A 19,654-nucleotide genomic window follows, 5' to 3' on the forward strand; every position below is an offset into this window, starting at 1 on the left:
TGGGCAGTGGGTGTTCAACCGCAACACCCATTGATTTTGACGCTGCCCCCTATGTACAAGGGCATTGTACATAGGAGGCAGCGCCAAAATGAAGACCAGGGAAAACCTGGTCTTAAGCTGGCGAAACGAGGAGAAATGCTTTATTTCTCCTCGTTTTTGCTAAATGCCATGGATTTTTCATGTTCAGGAAGGTCCCCCTCCCTGTACATAAACAATTTTTTTTTTAAATGCCATATTGTGACTTTCATGTGTGTTGCATGAAGCAGCACACATGAAAGTGACAGAATGGCATTTTAGGTTTGTTTATGTCCAGGAAGGTGTCCCTTCCTGGACATAAACAATCATTCCCCGCAAGGCTGGCTTTCTTGCACTCTGGTGCAAGGGTGCCGCTGTGGCGTCAGCGCATGGGGAAACACAAGGCTGCACCATATCCTTGTAAATATGGTGCAGCCTTGCGTTTCAGAAGTGACGGCTAACGCCTGACTCCGCCACTTCCTTGTACATATCCCCCTCAGAGCGTCTTCTACTGGCAAAAATCTCAGCGTCTGTGCTCCAGTTAAAAGATTTAACAGAAACCTAAGGTGTTTTCACGCAAACCCGAAGGATCTGAAATACATTGAAGTGTTTTTCGTAAAAACTCCTACAAAACGACAACCCCACCCGGAAGCAGCATGCGCAGACCAAGGTGCGAAAGTGTCGGACGCCGATAGCGCTACGAGACCTTACAAACGACAACACAGCGCCATTGCCCTGTAACGTGTAGCATTACAACCTTTTTCGAACGGAAAACGCAAAAAAATATTAACAGGAGCCCGCCCACCCACAAAAATATCTCCATGTATGTGACGGCGCCAACCTTTGGATTCTAGAAACTGGACGAGACAGCTGAGCAGGTTTAGGCGCCTGCTGCTGAAATCTGGTGCGTTCACATTAAACTGGTTATAACCAAGACCTGGGTGACTTAACCTTTCAGCTATTCGGGTCAGTAAAAATGTATCCGTGAGTTATACGCTTCGAAGCTGCTGGAGGCGAAAGCAAACATATAGAAATGTAAATGGTGATTAGCGCAGAACGGCTTTTCCGGTGGGAGCGCAAACATCGCCCAGAGTCAGACCCCTTCCAAGAACAAAACAGGGCACAAATCTCAGGGGACCTGGGGTGAGGAAAGGGGCAGCGACGCCGCAGCTTTTAGAAACTTCAACTTGATAAAGCATCTAAACACAAGAATGCAACGTGATGTGGGGGGTGATTAATCACCAGCCGCAATCTGCCAGGGAACTTTTTCCCCTCTCCAATAAATACATTTATTTTGGGCTATTCTGCTGATCTAACATCGTATTGCCAGGGCGCCGGGAAAATCTTAGAGCCCAAACGCGTAATTCGCATTTTTTTCGCCTTGTTTCCGTTATTTTTGTCTTTGTTTACAGCAGGTGTTTTTTTTTCCTCAAGCGGAGGCGAGCGCGTTTTTTTCTCCCCTTCTCTTTCCCGATCGAGGGAGGGGAAAGGGTTAAGCAGCCGCGTCTATGATAGCAGCTCTGGTTTGTCACTGAATCGGGGAAGGAAACGGCTTCGCCTGCCTGCTCAGATAATCGCAATCTGCCTCTCCCAGTCACTTCCAGCGCTGGGAAGCGGACGGAGCGCTCTCGGAGCCCGGCGTGCGAGCCCTCCCCCGGGCGACTTCACACCCCGTTACCGGCAGGAGGTGGCGACTCCGGCAGGTCCTGGTCGGAGACGACATTGGATACCCCGAGGGGCTTGAGACACAACTTGCCAGGGGAGTCAACCTTCCAAGGCTTGTTGGCTCGGGTGGTCCCTAATTTTAGGAGGACACAAACCATCAAAAGTTAGTTGTGTCTTCAGGAAGCGTCAAGAACCCATAAGGGACGATGGAGTGGAAAAGCTCGCACTAGGAGGATTTAGAAGACACAGGAGCGTTGGATTTGGATTTTTTGGTGTTCAGGGGTGAACGTTGGACAACTGGTACCCTCTGGAAATTGGCACACTTTTGGAAAAGCTGGCTTGGTAATTGTTGAAGGCTGCGAAAGGGCGGCTTTGGGATCCTATAAGGAAGTCGTCGAAGTGTGGTCGACTGCCAACGATGAAAGTTGCCCAACTGGATGGTTGACTTGGGTAGGACGCGATGAGGCTGCTGCGAGTCGTCTGGGTTGTCGTTGGCTTGGTGGCTTGCTCCTTGGTCGGTTGCGAGGTTAGAGTGGAGAACCTCACTTTGGCCGTAGTGTTGCCGAAGCAAAATCTTGTCTACCCATGGGCATGGCCGCGGGTGGGGCCGGCTATCTTGCTGGCCATCGACAAGATTAACCAGGATCCTGAGCTACTGGCCGGTCTTCACGTCCAGTCCGTGTTTGGCAACAGCGAGGACAAGAATGGCAACTGCTCCGACTCGGCAGCGCCCTTCACAGCCGTTGACCTGAAGTTCGCCTACAAGCCCAACGCCTTCATCGGGCCAGGATGTGTCTACACCTCGGCGCCCGTGGCTCGCTTCACCGGCCACTGGAAAATGCCACTCATTACTGCTGGGGCAGCGGCCTTCGGCATCGACGACAAGAGTATGTACCCGCTGACCACCAGGACGGGGCCAAGCCACACCAAGCTGGGCGAGTTTGTGAGCCTAATCCACCAGCAGTTCAACTGGACCACCCGCGCTATGATCATCTACATGGACGGGAAGATGGACGACCGGCCGTGTTATTTTACCGTTGAGGGGCTCTACGTGGAGCTGCCAAAATTTAAAAACTTAACCGTGGTGGACATGCAGTTCAAGGAGAAGGATATGGCCAACTACACGTCGGTCATCCAAGACATCAAGCAGAAAGGCAGAAGTGAGTATGCCGGTGGCAGTGCCATCACACCCATTGGGGTATATTGTATTGTATTGTAATTGCATTAAAATAGCGCTTACTGCCCCTGACGAGGCATCAAAGTGCTTTTTCTGCGAGTTGCATGCTACTCTGGAACCCATAAAGGATTAGTGGTGAATTAGTATAGTGAAATATGAAAGTGATTTGAGTGCCAGAGAGGGCGTCGAAGCCGCATATGACATGAGCCATGTCGGGTTCTGCACACCACTCTAGATTTATTTCTGTCAGTTTCATTCGAGAGTGTTAAATCACTTTTGGCCATTCTGGTGGCTCAAAAGCACTCCCACAAGGTGTGGCACCAGAATGTTGGTATCAGAAGAGCATAGAAATATTGTGTCGCAATTATCTTTTACAAAAACATGACCATATGTGAGTTAATAATAGAAAATCTACACCCAATGGGAAGCTCATTTTGCTAACGATGTTTAGGACAACCTATTTATGTCAACCAATATTGGTATTTACAATAATTTTTACATATAGCTCTTTCAAACCTGTTCATACAGCAGTTGTTTGCTGAGTGCAGGGAGTTCCTTTATTGCAAAAGATGACAGTGTTTGTGAGCAATAAATTAGGACTGTAAACCCATAATCTCAAACTTCCTCACCAGCTCGCACCCACCATTCTCACGTGTTGTATAGTGGGGATTATATTGTGTTGTTTCTATTTGCATTCCTGATTTCCTTGTGCACTCCACACCCTTGCACACTTTTTCACCACCTTCCCCTTACAAATCCCTAAATGGGGAAAGGCTATAATAGGGTGTCCCAGGTGCCCGAGGCATGCATTATTCACCTCTGTGTATCTTAATGAAAGCTAGAATTTTGCCGCCATGCTAGGGAAATTTCAATTTCCATCTGTTTGAGACCCAGCCTTTGCAAACTGGAGATTCTACTGTTTGTAGGGAGACACATTACTTGGATGGGGGGGTTACGAGAAGTGGCCCCTCTACTGTCGTCAATCTTCCACTAAGACACACAACTTCTGTGGTCGTTCTCCCGGGGATGCCGGGGACTGTGCTGCTGTGATCAAGCCTCCAAGAGGGATCTTACTCCTAAATAAATGTAAATCCGTATTTGTAAAGCGCGAACTACTCACCCTTGCGGGTCTCAAGGCACTGGGGGCCGTCGTGGAAATTAAGTGAGCTATTGCCCAGAGTCACATGGTGCTGAGCTGAGCTGCCGCCGGAGCCGGAGATCGAACCATGAACCCTGTGCTCTGAAGTCAGCTGCCCTGGCCGCTGCACCATACCATTCCTATGGTCAGTCGTCCAAGTGCTCTGCTATACATTGGTCAGTTCATCAAATAGAGGCCACGCACCTGGGGCCAATCATTGAATAGGGGCAGCTGTTGCCAGTTATTGACCGGGAGGTGGTCAGTTTCTGAAAAGGGTCTTACCTTGGTGTTTGGGGATCCAAGAAGAGGCTGTTTCTGGGATTGATCAACTAAGGAGATGAGGGGTTTGAATTTCATAGTGAACCTTCAAGGGTGATCTGTGATCCTGTAATCAAACACCGAAGAGAGATCTCAACTTCTATGGCCAATCTCTGAGAGGTGCCCCTGACTTCTGCGATGGACTGTCGATGGTTCCAGATGTATCCCTCACTCTCATGGTCAGTCATTCACAAGGGTTCCATTTCTCCTGTGGTCAGACGGCAAAAAACTGCCCCAAACAACTGCAAGAGATAAATCTATGTCCCAGCTGGGTCCTGAATCCTACGGTCAGTGGTTCAAGCGGTGCTCCTTCCACCTCTGGCCAACAGCCCCAGTGGTGTCCCTTACTCCTATGGTCACTGCCCAAGAGGGGTCCCTTCCTTCTGGCGATGATCATTCAGGCTGTGCCTCTTGCTTCTGTAGCCAATAATCCAACGAATGGTCACCGAAAGAGCGCGCCCTTACTAGGGATCCAGGAAGAGGTCCATCTACAGTGCATGTTCACCCAAGAGAAGACCGTCTCCTACGGTCCAACACCCTAGAGGGATTCCTTATTTCTGTCGTCAATCATCCGAGATGGGGCACTAATCCTGTAGTCCGCTGCCCATCAGGGTTCTCTTACGTCTGTGTTCTATCGTCCAGGAGCTCCTGTTATGAGTTGTCCAGGGCTGGTCCCTTGTCCTGTGGTCAGTCATCCAAGAAGGGTCATTTACTTCTATGGTTGATCAACCTAGTGGGGGCTTTACTCCAATGGCCTGTCCTCCAAGAGGTGCCCCTTACACTTATATTTGCTCATCCAGGAGGTGTCCTTTACTCCTCGAGGGTTCCTTTACTGCTATGGTTTATCCTCTTAAAGGGGTTCTTCATTCCTATGCTTGATCATGCTGCAGGGGTCCTTTAATTCTGTGGTTACCATCAAAGAGGGTTCCTTTACTCCTGGCGGGCTCCTTTATTGCTATGGTTGATCGTCCTAAAGGGGTCATTTACTCCTATGGTCAACCATCAAATAGGGGTCCTTTACTCCTGGAGGGCTCCTTTACTCCTGGAGGGGACCTTTACTCCTGGCGGGCTCCTATACTGCTGTGGGTGACCGTCCTAAAGGAGTAATTTACTCCTATGGTCAACCATCAAATAGGGGTCCTTTACTCCTGGAGGGCTCCTTTACTCCTGGTGGGGACCTTTACTCCTGGCGGGCTCCTATACTGCTGTGGGTGACCGTCCTAAAGGAGTAATTTACTCCTATGGTCAACCATCAAATAGTGGTCCTTCACTCCTGTGGGGCTCCTTTACTCCTGGAGGGGCCCTTTACTCCTGGCAGACTCCTTTACTGCTATGGTTGATCGTCCTAAATGGGTCATTTACTCCTATGGTCAACCATCAAAGAGGGTTCCTTTACTCCTAGAGGGCACCTTTACTGCTGTGGTTTATCATCCACAAGGGGTTCTTTACTCCTATGCTTGATCATGCTACAGGGGTCCTTTACTTATGTGGTTACCATCAAAGGGGCCTTTACTCCTAGAGGGCTCCTTTACTGCTATGGTTGATCGTCCTAAAGGGGTCATTTACTCCTATGGTCAACCATCAAATAGGGGTCCTTTACTCGTGTGGGGCTCCTTTACTCCCGGAGGGGCCATTCACTCCTGGTGGGTTCCTTTACTGCTGTGTTTGATCATCCTAAAAGGGTCCTTTACTCCTGGAGGGGTCATTTATTCGTGGACGGACCCTTTACTCCTGGTGGGCTCCTTTACTGCTATGGTTGGTCGTCCTAAAGGGGTCCTTTACTCCGGTGGTCAACCATCAAAGAGGGTTCCTTTACTCCGATGCCTGCCCATTTAAGAAGGGTCATTGACCTCTGTAACGGCTCATCCACAAGGGGCCCTTTACTCCTATGGTTGCTCATGCTACAGGGGTCCTTTATTCCAATGGCCAATCATCCAGGAGGGGCCCTTTCTTCATGTGCTTTATCATCCAAGACGGGTCATTTACTCCTATGATTGATCATCCAAGAGGGGTCATTTACTCCTATGATTGATCATCCAAGAGGGGTCATTTACTCCTATGATTGATCATCCAAGAGGGGTCATTTACTCCTATGATTGATCATCCAAGAGGGGTCCTTTACTCCTGTAATTGATCATTGAATTGGACCCTGATTCCTGTGATGAATGTTGAAGGAGAGACCCTTGCTTCTGTGTTTGATCCTCCATGGCGGTGTCTATCTCCTGTGGTTGATCGTCACTCATCTAAGCAGCTCCCTCATTCTTGTGGTCAGTCACCCAAAAGGAGTTCCTTCTTCCTGCAGTTGCCTGTCCCTTTCATCTGCAGTTGCTCATCCAAGCAGATTCCATCTCTCCTCTGATGTGTCTTCCAGAGGGGTCATTCTCTTGTGATCAGTTCTCTCAGCCAGTGCCACGTCTGCGGCTGGTCACATCACAGAGAATTCTTCTCCTATAGTCATTCTTGTGTAAGTGGTCCCTTACTTCTGTGGTTTGTCATCCATGAGGGGTCCTAAACTTCTGTGGTCATTCTTCCAGCAGAAGTCCCTTCCCCTGTGGTCATTCATACAATATGTAATATATGTAATATATATTACTCCTGTGTTTATCATCCATGTGTGGTCAGTTACACCGGTGGTCATTCATTCAGACGTGGCCTTTACTCCTGTGGTCATGAATCCTGAAGTGGTCACTTCCTTCTGCGTTTATCATCCAGGGGTGGCCACTTACTTCTGTAGTCGTTCATCAAGAAATGCTACCGTACTCCTTTGGGCATTCTTCTAGGAGTGGTCCCTTACTCCTGTGTCTAACAACGTTGATGGGTCCCTTGCACCTATGGTCTATCATCCATGAGGGGTTCCTTACCGCTGTGGTCATTTTTCCCTGGAGAGGTCCTTTACTCCTGGGAACATTCGCCCAGGATTGGTTTGTTTACTTCTGTGTTTATACCAATGAGGGGTCCTTTACTCCTGTAGTTGATCATTTAAGAGGTGCCCCTCAGCCTATGATTGGTCTTCTGAGAGAACAGCCTACCCGTGTGTGATCACCTAAGAGTTGACCCTACGTGTAAGCACCAAAAGTGGACTCTACTTCAACAGGTGACACAGTCAATAGATCTGGGTTTAATCCATCACCGTTCTTCAGCCCACTCCGCCACCCCAGTTCAGACATGGCCATATGCAAATCAGTCTGACCCTGTGCCTCATGGGAACAGTCCAGCCCGAACTGCCAAGCCATGCCTTCCCTGGACCGGAAACAAACTTCCTAGGACCGGTTTCTGACATTACAGCTGTCTTCAGCCCGGCTTGCTTGAATCCAGTGGCAAAGTGAGCAAGGGACTCACGTCTGAGCATACCCTGCCAACTTATGGCGAACACAGTGGTACAAAAGGGGGTGGTGATGGACGGAGCATCTGAACCAATAAAACACAGGGTCAGACTGATTTGCATATGGCTATGTCTGAACTTGGGTGGCAGAGTAGGCTAAAGAACGGTGATGGATTAAACCCAGACCTGTTGACTGGGTGTGAGTGTTTGATTGGTTCAGATGCTCCGTCCATCACCACCCCCTTTTGTACCGCTTTGTTCGCCATAAGTTGGCAGGGTATGCTCAGACGTGAGTCCCTTGCTCATTTTTCCACTGTGTTCAAGCAAAAAGGGCTGGAGACGGCTGAAATGCCAGAAACCGGTCCTAGAAAGTTTGTTTCCGGTCCAGGGAAGGCATGGCTTGGCAGTTCGGGCTGGACTGTTCCCATGAGGCACAGGGTCAGACTGATTTGCATATGGCCATGTCTGAACTGGGGTGGCAGAGTGAGCTAAAGAACGGTGATGGATTAAACCCAGATCTGTTGACTGGGTGTGAGTGTTTGATTGGTTCAGATGCTCCGTCTATCACCACCCCCTTTTGTACCGCCTACTGCTAAGATCAGTTCTTCAAGAGGTGACCCTAGTCCTGTGGTTTGTTGTCTGAAAGGACGACCACACTACTTACTGTACTCATTGCCTAAGTGAAGCACTACTTAACTTCTGTCAGAAAGGAGTTGGCCTATCGGCTAGGGCAGTGGACGTTGAAACTGGGGAACCGGGTTCGAGTCTCGGCAACGACGCTGAACACCTTGTGATTCTGGACAAATCAATTCATCTCCCCGTGCCTAACAAAGAATGAATGTCTTATGTAATGCAACTGGTGCGATGTGTAGCGCTCTGATACCCGATTCGGGTCGGGTCAAGTTCGCACTATAAAAAACTCTGTATTAAAAAAAAAAGAGGACCTCCGAAGTGAGGACCCGCTGCAGTAGGGTTGTGGCCGGGGCGGGCATCCGAGAGGAGACCTAAGTCCCAGGTAGAGCCCCCCCCCCCCCCACCATACATCACCTGAGGGCGACCGCGCAATGGGAGAAGGCGCCTTCTTTGCCCGCCAGGCGGCGCTAGACTCGCCCGAGACCAGGCGCTGAAGCGGGAATCGTTCGCCTTCCGCCGGCCCAAGAGATATTACTCTACGCGGAACCAAAAGCAAACGGTGCCCAGGGACTATTTTTATATCCTATAGAAACGAAAAAGGTTTCACTCTCAAAACCCGCGTCCTCGAAGGACCGCGCCTTTTAGCGGATACGCGACTTGTGTTTTACACAGCAGCTTTTATTTGGGTTTTTCGGAGCTCCTAAAGCAGCACTAAGTCATTGCCTGACTGACCCATGGCACTGTTCAGACGAAAAGGGGCCGCCTGAATAAAAGCCGAGCCCGCCTGGAGAAACCACCCAGAGAAACACACAGGTCACAACAGGTGTGTGAGGGGGGGGGGGGGCAGGAGGGTTCACAGTTAAGCAAGGCGTCTAGGCACTCGTGCAAGGAGTGGGCATCTCGGGCAATGTGGTTCAAGTTGTCAAGACCACGCGGGTACTCCCGTGGGCACCCGAGTACCACAACACCCTGGCATCTTTCTGTGCTCGCCCGGGAGACAACGGCTCGAATATTGACAGAAAGCACCTTAAACAAATATATATGAAGAAAAATGGATGGATGGATGGACGGGCGGGCGGGCGAACGGACGGACGTACGTACGTTAGTGTACAAGGAGGACCTGGAAAGACCGATGTTTAAAGCAAACAAGTGTCAACCCGTCTAGCGCCTAGAAGGCTCCGTGAATTATCGGTTGCCTCTGACACCTGGTGGTGATGCGCAGCCCACGAATTCGGACTAAATTCGGACTCAAGCCGGTCAGTGCCGGCTTCCATCCTTTCTTGGTCGATGGCCTGAAGGCTATTGCATTACGTGAGAGTAACACCTGTTGTGTTTAGCGCCTCGAAATGACAGACCACTCTATAAAATACACGCCATTGTTTTCCTTGAGAAGAAAATGTGGTGCAATGGCTAAAACACGTTATGAAGCTTAAATTGTCAACATTCGCGGATCCTTCGCCAGAACAAATGTGGCGTTGGTACAAACCGCGAAGCGTTCAGGCAGTACGCGTGCTGATGAAAAATGCTGCGATCTTTAGGCCACGTCTTTAAATCAGTGTAAGGCAGACTGGACTCTTCATCCTCCCCGGGTCGGTAATCTAGCGCTACACACTGGGTGACAGCTGCACCTGCACAGAACTTAGACAGATGTGAAGTATGAGGCGATGTAGAAAATTAATGCTATTTCTGTGCGTAAGGCTCTTATGCAACTGCGTGTTTTATGGTGTGATCTTGGGCAAATCACTTGTTGCCTCTTTCTCATAGTCCTTATTTCCAAAAAATGACAGATCTTAGACACAGCGATAACACCACTTTTACGCGCGACACAAAATCGTCGTTGACAGCCCGCCAGTGGCGTAAGTACAAGGAACCCCAGCCAGATTTACAAGCCCCTTGCGCCACTTTTGCGTCATTTTTAACATGGGAAAAATGACGGAAGGGTGGCGCAAGGGGCTTGTGAATAAGCCCCCAGCTTGAAATGAGAGGCGCCCCTTAGGGGCCACGGGGGACCCCAGACACGATCTGGAAATTCATATTGTTGGAATCTTTTCATCACCTCATTTTCGGGTCAGTGGTTGCGCGCTCATTCGCAGTGTTGTGACTTTTGGGAGTGACGCTGTGAATCAGCATCGGGAAACAACAGCTACACAGAGACCCCCTCCCCCCGCCACAAAAAAAGAAGGCCCCTCCTGCTGCAAGGGATAACAGTTTGGGGGCCTGGGCGTCTATTCTCTCGAGCACAGGTGATGCCGGGGTGATTTTAAGAGCCCCACTGTGGGTAATTCCAGTAATTGTCTTCTGCCCAGAAAGGGCCCCAGGGCACCGGAAGCCCCGGTAATGAGGCGCTTATAGGAAGCCACGGGGAGGAAGTGACGAGGGAGCTGAAAGAAACATAGCGTTTCGGCGTCTCTGGAGCCACTCAGCAAGCTTCCGTTTTACACTAAAAACATATCGGCCCTACTGCGATAGTATATATGGACAGTGTATATAGTATGTATAGACAGTATATGTATATGTATTTATATATATAAGTATTAATGTGTGTGTGTGTATATATATATATATATATATATATATATATATATATATATATATATATATATATATATATATATGTATAAGTATATGTATAGACATTGTATAGTATGTATAGACAGTATATGTATATGTATATATGTATATATAAGTATATATATATATGTATATGTATATGTATAGACAGTGTATAGTATGTATAGACAGTGGTGGAGGCCAGAACTCGTTTTTTAAACCACCCCTGTATTTAAAATATAACGTGTTTGCATTTGATGAATTTATATCATTGGTAAAGACTCCTTCAAAGGAGTTTGCGTTCTATAACCTTTTTTAATTCTTTCCTTTTTTTCAAATGTAATACTTGTTGATGATGTGTTTTGTAAATTGTTGGTGCCTTACCTCTTTGTTAATATTGTTGGTCTCAGTGAGATCTAAATCAATAGAGTATTATTAAGTAATCTTAACCGCCTCTAGGCGCTTTGAGCGAAGGAGGGGTTTGGCGTGAATTGGTGGGAATCAACATTGCCAGACGTATTATACTTAAGTGCCAACTTCACAAAGTTCCTTTCTGGGTCTGATTATTGTTGACTGCTTTTAAAACTGCCCCCGGCGCCAGTTTCTCATCCTGACAACAGCTCTGTGTCTGCACCTCACACTGCCACCCAGTGCCAGCTTCTCGAACAGCCCGCCAATGCCAGGGACTGTTCCTCAAACTGATCACCAGTGCCAGCTTCTCACACTGGCTTCTGATGCCAGGGCCTCAGACTGCCCACCAGTGCCAGCTTCTCACACTGGCTTCTGATGCCAGGGCCTCAGACTGCCCACCAGTGCCAGCTTCTCACACTGGCTTCTGATGCCAGGGCCTCAGACTGCCCACCAGTGCCAGCTTCTGACACTGGCTTCTGTTGCCAGTTCCCCACGCTGCTCACCAGTGCCAGCTTCTCACACTGGCTTCTGTTGCCAGTGCCCCACGCTGCTCACCAGTGCCAGCTTCTCACACTGGCTTCTGTCGCAAGTGCCTCACACGCTGCTCACCAGTGCCAGCACCTCACACTCCATCAGTGGCAGTTCCTCACACTGACCGCCAGCTGTCACACTGCCCATCAATGTCCTTACCTCACCCTGCGCACCAGTGCCAGATGTTCACACTGCCCAACCCCAGTTTTTCACGTTACCCAACAGTGTCACATTCTAACACTGTCCACCCGTGTGACTTTACCATTCCGAACCCCACAGCCTGTTTTTCACATTGTTCATTGTGGTACCTTCTTAAACTGCCCATCATTTGCAACTACACCCCCCCACCCCCCCAACTACCCGTTCTTCATACTGCCCACTTGGGGAGATCCTCAAATGCCCCAAATTGGCAGTCCCTACTTTCTATCAGGGGCATCATCCCGCACTGCCCGACAGCGCCCAACTGCCCGCCAGTTCCATCTTCCAGGAACCCTTTCAGTGGTGGCATCGGTCTCACACTACCCGACAGGGTCAGTTCGTCGTCACATTGTTTTTGTATGCCAGTGGCTGACAATGCCCATCAGTGTGCATTGAAGCAGATGATATCAGACTCCATGCCCATTCAGTGCTAGGACTCTTTGCTGTGACTAGTAACGGCTGCACCATGTTAGTGCCAGCTGCGCACGAGTGAAGTGGGCCGCCTCACCGAGTCCCTCATGCGCCATTGGCACGGGTTCTCCGCCCCTCACCCCTCCCCGGGCTCCGCGTCCTCAGCGTGTCCTGGCCTCTCACAGCGCACACAGTACTGAGCAGGTAGGGCGAGGCGCAGTAGAGGGCGCAGCGCCCCTGGATGCTGCTGGCGGTGCCCGCTCCACTGCCCCTGCTGGAAGCAACGACTCCTCTGTACTCTCTACCCTTCCCGTACCCCGCCTCTCGCCCCTTCCCCGTACTCTCTCTCTACCCTCAACCGTACCCAGCCTCACTTCTTTCTCCGTACCCTGTAACCCTGCTCTCTCTCACTTCCGTCATCGGTCTCTCGTCCATCTCATGGTCTTTGCTCTCTGATCTCACCTGTACCTTGTTCTGAGCCTGCACTCTCTTTTCTACTCGCTGCTCATGCCTGCGCTGCGCTCTCTCCCGGTGTCATGTGTCCTCCGGGCTCTCTCCGCTGCTGTCACTCGTCCTCTCCGCGCCTGTCTAACCCCTCCCGGTGCATGTTCTCACCTCTCCTCCTTGGACTCGTTTCTTGCCTCTGAGCTCACACTCCCGCCCGCACCCGTCTCATTTCTACCCTCTGGGGTCACTCGTTCCATATTCCATGGATCCCTCGGCCCCGCACTGTGTCCCCTCTCTTCTCTCTCCTCGCGTCTCTATCGTGTTTTGCCACAGTCCACTCTCCTCTTCCCTGCACTCTCTTCTCTTCTCTTCTCTCTTCTCTCTCCTTCTCTTCTCTTCTCTTCTCTTCTCTCTCTCTCCTTCTCTTCTTTTCTCTTCTCTTCCCTCTCTCTCCTTCTCTTCTCTTCTCTCTCTCCTTCTCTTCTCTTCTCTTCTCTTCTCTCTCTCCTTCTCTTCTCTTCTCTTCTCTTCTCTTCTCTTCTCTTCTCTTCTCTTCTCTTCTCTCTCTCCTTCTCTTCTCTTCTCTTCTCTTCTCGTCTCTCTCTCCTTCTCTTCTCTTCTCTTCTCTTCTCTTCTCTTCTCTTCTCTCTCTCCTTCTCTTCTCTTCTCTTCTCTTCTCTTCTCTCCTTCTCTTCTCTTCTCTTCTCTTCTCTTCTCTTCTCTTCTCTTCTCTTCTCTTCTCTTCTCTTCTCTTCTCTTCTCTTCTCTTCTCTTCTCTTCTCTTCCCTTCCCTTCTCTTCTCTTCCACTCTGGTCTCCTATCTCTCATTCCTTCCTCTTGTCTCTACTGTCTACTGGTCCCCGTCCACTCTCCTCTTCCCTGCACTCTCTTCTCTTCTCTTCTCTTCTCTTCTCTTCTCTTCTCTTCTCTTCTCTTCTCTTCTCTCTTCTCTCTTCTCTCTCCTTCTCTTCTCTTCTCTTCTCTTCTCTTCTCTCTCTCCTTCTCTTCTCTTCTCTTCTCTTCTCTTCTCTTCTCTTCTCTTCTCTTCTCTTCTTTTCTCTTCCCTTCCCTTCTCTTCCACTCTGGTCTCCTATCTCTCATTCCTTCTTCTTGTCTCTACTGTCAATTGGTGCCCGTCCACTCTCCTCTACCCTGCACTCTCTTCTCTTCTCTTCTCTTCTCTTCTCTTCTCTTCTCTTCTCTTCTCTTCTCTTCTCTTCTCTCTTCTCTCTCCTTCTCTTCTCTTCTCTTCTCTTCTCTTCTCTTCTCTTCTCTCTCCTTCTCTTCTCTTCTCTTCTCTTCTCTTCTCTTCTCTCTCCTTCTCTTCTCTCCTCTCTCTCCTTCTCTTCTCTTCTCTTCTCTTCTCTTCTCTTCTCTTCTCTTCTCTTCCTCCTTCTCTTCTCTTCTCTTCTCTTCTCTTCTCTTCTCTTCTCTTCTCGTCTCTACTCTTCTCTTCTCTTCTCTTCTCTTCTCTTCTCTTCTCTTCTCGTCTCTACTCTTCTCTTCTCTCTCTCTTCTCTTCTCTTCTCTTCTCTTCTCTTCTCTTCTCTTCTCTTCTCGTCTCTACTCTTCTCTTCTCTTCCCTTCTCTTCTCTTCTCTTCTCTTCTCTTCTCTTCTCTTCTCTCTCACTCTGGTCTCTTATCTCTCATTCCTTCCTCTTGTCTCTCTGTCAATTGGTGCCCGTCCACTCTCCTCTTACCTGCACTCTCTCCTCTTGTCTATCCCGTCTCTCCTGTCTGCTGGCACCCGTTGTACACTGTTCTCCCCTTGGTACTCTTTTCTCTTTTCTCTAGCGGCTGCTGTTACTGCCTTTCTGTTCTCTCCCCGCTCCTGTCTCTCCCCAGGATGTTATCCGTTCACTCTTCTCCCCCTGTACTCGCTTGTCTCTCCCCTCTTCTCTTTCTGTTGTCTCTCCTCTGTTCTCCTCGCCTCTCCTCCCCTGTACTCTGTATTCTGCGGCCTCCCCCGCCCCCCTTCACGTGCTGCCCCCACTCTTGTGTTTCCCACCCCCCCTTGCATCCTCAGTACAAAGTGCCTTTGTCGTTGGGCAGTTTTTGTTGCCATTTCACTGATTTTCTCCTAAGTGCCGAGGAGGAGAAAGAAACCTTTTGTTTTATTAGTTATATTTGGCTCTTGTTTGAGGGAAAAGAAGATAGTCGGTGCCAGGGATTGGGAAACAAACTCCGGGAGCTTCCTCTCTTTACTGTGCTTGTAAGATCTGCCTGGACGCGCCTGTCCTACTCCGCTTGACTGCTCCGGCCTGATGGACCTGCTGTGCCAGTGTCTGTGCTTCACCTTGTTCATTGTGTCAGTGCCTGTCTCTATGGAGCGTGTGTTCTTCTCCTGGTTTACTGTGCCTGTCTCCATGGAAGTGCCTGCGCTTCTCCCTCTTACCTCTGCCTGTCTCCTTGGAAGTGCCTGTACTTCCCCCTCTTACTATGCCTGTTTCTATGGAAGTGCCTGTGCTTCCCCCTCTAACTGTGTCGGTCTCTATGGAAGTGCCTGTACTTCCGCCTCTTACTGTGCCGCTCTCTATGAAAGTGCATGTACTTCACCCTCTTACTGTACTGGTCTCTATGAAGTGCCTGTACTTCCCCCTCTAACTGTGCCGCTCTCTATGAAAGTGCATGTACTTCACCCTCTTACTGTGTGGGTCTCTATGGAAGTGCATGTACTTCACCCTCTTACTGTACTGGTCTCTATGAAGTGCCTGTACTTCCCCCTCTAACTGTGCCGGTCTCTATGGAAGTGCCTGTACTTCCCCCTCTTACTGTGCCGCTCTCTATGAAAGTACATGTACTTCACCCTCTTACTGTGTGGGTCTCTATGGAAGTGCACGTACTTCACCCTCTTACTGTACTGGTCTCTATGAAGTGCCTGTACTTCCCCCTCTAACTGTGCCGCTCTCTATGAAAGTGCATGTACTTCACCCTCTTACTGTGTGGGTCTCTATGGAAGTGCATGTACTTCACCCTCTTACTGTACTGGTCTCTATGAAGTGCCTGTACTTCCCCCTCTAACTGTGCCGGTCTCTATGGAAGTGCCTGTACTTCCCCCTCTTACTGTGCCGCTCTCTATGAAAGTGCATGTACTTCACCCTCTTACTGTACTGGTCTCTATGAAGTGCCTGTACTTCCCCCTCTAACTGTGCCGGTCTCTATGGAAGTGCATGTACTTCACCCTCTTACTGTACTGGTCTCTATGAAGTGCCTGTACTTCCCCCTCTAACTGTGCCAGTCTCTATGGAAGTGCCTGTACTTCCCCCTCTTACTGTGCCGCTCTCTATGAAAGTGCATGTACTTCACCCTCTTACTGTGTGGGTCTCTATGGAAGTGCATGTACTTCACCCTCTTACTGTGTGGGTCTCTATGGAAGTGCATGTACTTCCCCCTCTTACTGTACCGGTCTCTATCGAAGGGCCTGTACTTCACCCTCTTACAGTACTGGTCTCTATGAAGTGCCTGTACTTCACCCTCTTACTACGCCTGTCTCTATGAAGTGCCTGTACTTCCCCCTCTAACTGTGCCGGTCTCTATGAAAGTGCATGTACTTCACCCTCTTACTGTGTGGGTCTCTATGGAAGTGCATGTACTTCACCCTCTTACTGTACTGGTCTCTATGAAGTGCCTGTACTTCCCCCTCTAACTGTGCCGGTCTCTATGGAAGTGCCTGTACTCCCCCCTCTTACTGTGCCGCTCTCTATGAAAGTGCATGTACTTCACCCTCTTACTGTACTGGTCTCTATGAAGTGCCTGTACTTCCCCCTCTAACTGTGCCGGTCTCTATGAAAGTGCATGTACTTCATCCTCTTACTGTGTGGGTCTCTATGGAAGTTCATGTACTTCACCCTCTTACTGTACTGGTCTCTATGAAGTGCCTGTACTTCCCCCTCTAACTGTGCCGGTCTCTATGGAAGTGCCTGTACTTCCCCCTCTTACTGTGCCGCTCTCTATGAAAGTGCATGTACTTCACCCTCTTACTGTGTGGGTCTCTATGGAAGTGCATGTACTTCACCCTCTTACTGTGTGGGTCTCTATGGAAGTGCATGTACTTCACCCTCTTACTGTACTGGTCTCTATGAAGTGCCTGTACTTCCCCCTCTAACTGTGCCAGTCTCTATGGAAGTGCCTGTACTTCCCCCTCTTACTGTGCCGCTCTCTATGAAAGTGCATGTACTTCACCCTCTTACTGTGTGGGTCTCTATGGAAGTGCATGTACTTCACCCTCTTACTGTGTGGGTCTCTATGGAAGTGCATGTACTTCCCCCTCTTACTGTACCGGTCTCTATCGAAGGGCCTGTACTTCACCCTCTTACAGTACTGGTCTCTATGAAGTGCCTGTACTTCACCCTCTTACTACGCCTGTCTCTATGGAAGTGCCTGTACTTCCCCCTCTTACTGTGCCGCTCTCTATGAAAGTGCATGTACGTCACCCTCTTACTGTGTGGGTCTCTATGGAAGTGCATGCACTTCACCCTCTTACTGTGTGGGTCTCTATGGAAGTGCATGTACTTCACCCTCTTACTGTACTGGTCTCTATGAAGTGCCTGTACTTCCCCCTCTAACTGTGCCGGTCTCTATGGAAGTGCCTGTACTTCCCCCTCTTACTGTGCCGCTCTCTATGAAAGTGCATGTACTTCACCCTCTTACTGTGTGGGTCTCTATGGAAGTGCATGTACTTCACCCTCTTACTGTACTGGTCTCTATGAAGTGCCTGTACTTCCCCCTCTTACTGTGCCGCTCTCTATGAAACTGCATGTACTTCACCCTCTTACTGTGTGGGTCTCTATGGAAGTGCCTGTACTTCCCCCTCTTACTGTACCGGTCTCTATCGAAGGGCCTGTGCCTTCACCCTCTTACAGTACTGGTCTCTATGAAGTGCCTGTACTTCACCCTCTTACTACGCCTGTCTCTATGGAAGTGCCTGTACTTCCCCCTCTTACTACGCCTGTCTCTATGGAAGTGCCTGTGCTTCCCCCTCTTACTGAGCCTGTCACTATGGAAGTGTCTGTGCTTCCCCCTCTTACTGTGTCAGTCTCTAAGGAAGTGCCTGTACGTCCCCCTCTCACTATGCCTGTCTCTATGGAAGTGCCCGTGCTTCCCCCTCATACTGTGCTGGTCTCTATGGAAGTGCCTGTATGTCCCCCTCTCACTATGCCTGTTTCCATGGAAGTGCCTGCGCTTCTCCCTTTTTTACTAGGCCTGTCTCCATGGAAGTGCCTGTGCTTCCCCCTCATACTGTGCGGGTTTCCATGGAAGTGCCTGTACGTCCCCCTCTCACTATGCCTGTCTCCATGGAAGTGCATGTACTTCACCCTCTTACTGTACTGGTCTCTATGGAAGTGCCTGTACTTCACCCTCTCACTATGCCTGTCTCCATGGAAGTGCCTGCGCTTCTCCCTTTTTACTAGGCCTGTCTCCATGGAAGTGCCTGTACTTCACCCTCTTACTATGCCTGTCTCTATGGAAGTGCCGGTGCTTCCCCCTCATACGGTGCTGGTCTCCATGGAAGTGCCTGTACTTCCCCCTCTTACTCTGCCTGCCTCTATGGAAGTGCCTGTGCTTCCCCCTCATACTGTGCTGGTCTCCATGGAAGTGCCTGTACTTCCCCCTCTTACTCTGCCTGCCTCTATGGAAGTGCCTGTGCTTCCCCCTCATACTGTGCTGGTCTCCATGTAAGTGCCTGTACTTCCCCCTCTTACTCTGCCTGCCTCTATGGAAGTGCCTGTGCTTCCCCCTCATACTCTGCCTGCCTCTATGGAAGTGCCTGTGCTTCCCCCTCATACTGTGCCGGTCTCCATGGAAGTGCCTGTACTTCCCCCTCTTACTCTGCCTGCCTCTATGGAAGTGCCCGTGCTTCCCCCTCATACTGTGCTGGTCTCTATGGAAGTGCCTGTATGTCCCCCTCTCACTATGCCTGTTTCCATGGAAGTGCCTGCGCTTCTCCCTTTTTTACTAGGCCTGTCTCCATGGAAGTGCCTGTGCTTCCCCCTCATACTGTGCGGGTTTCCATGGAAGTGCCTGTACGTCCCCCTCTCACTATGCCTGTCTCCATGGAAGTGCCTGTACTTCACCCTCTCACTATGCCTGTCTCCATGGAAGTGCCTGCGCTTCTCCCTTTTTACTAGGCCTGTCTCCATGGAAGTGCCTGTACTTCACCCTCTCACTATGCCTGTCTCTATGGAAGTGCCGGTGCTTCCCCCTCATACTGTGCTGGTCTCCATGGAAGTGCCTGTACTTCCCCCTCTTACTCTGCCTGCCTCTATGGAAGTGCCTGTGCTTCCCCCTCATACTGTGCTGGTCTCCATGGAAGTGCCTGTACTTCCCCCTCTTACTCTGCCTGCCTCTATGGAAGTGCCCGTGCTTCCCCCTCATACTGTGCTGGTCTCTATGGAAGTGCCTGTATGTCCCCCTCTCACTATGCCTGTTTCCATGGAAGTGCCTGCGCTTCTCCCTTTTTTACTAGGCCTGTCTCCATGGAAGTGCCTGTGCTTCCCCCTCATACTGTGCGGGTTTCCATGGAAGTGCTTGTACGTCCCCCTCTCACTATGCCTGTCTCCATGGAAGTGCCTGTACTTCACCCTCTCACTATGCCTGTCTCCATGGAAGTGCCTGCGCTTCTCCCTTTTTACTAGGCCTGTCTCCATGGAAGTGCCTGTACTTCACCCTCTCACTATGCCTGTCTCTATGGAAGTGCCGGTGCTTCCCCCTCATACTGTGCTGGTCTCCATGGAAGTGCCTGTACTTCCCCCTCTTACTCTGCCTGCCTCTATGGAAGTGCCTGTGCTTCCCCCTCATACTGTGCTGGTCTCCATGGAAGTGCCTGTACTTCCCCCTC

The 19,654-nt window shown here is 50.0% G+C and overlaps 1 protein-coding gene across 1 annotated transcript in view; it reads left to right on the plus strand.

Annotated features, from left to right (window-relative positions):
- Positions 1-1,587: 1,587 nt before the first annotated feature.
- Positions 1,588-19,654, plus strand: part of NPR1 (natriuretic peptide receptor 1) — an 845,985-nt gene continuing 827,918 nt past the window's right edge. The window contains exon 1 of the mRNA XM_078671023.1: positions 1,588-2,840. Coding sequence (XP_078527149.1) covers positions 2,141-2,840 — 700 coding nt within the window. The 5' untranslated portion in view covers positions 1,588-2,140. The remainder of the gene's footprint in view (positions 2,841-19,654) is intronic.

This window comes from Lissotriton helveticus, chromosome 12, assembly GCF_964261635.1.
Source record: "Lissotriton helveticus chromosome 12, aLisHel1.1, whole genome shotgun sequence".
NCBI lineage: Eukaryota > Metazoa > Chordata > Amphibia > Caudata > Salamandridae > Lissotriton > Lissotriton helveticus.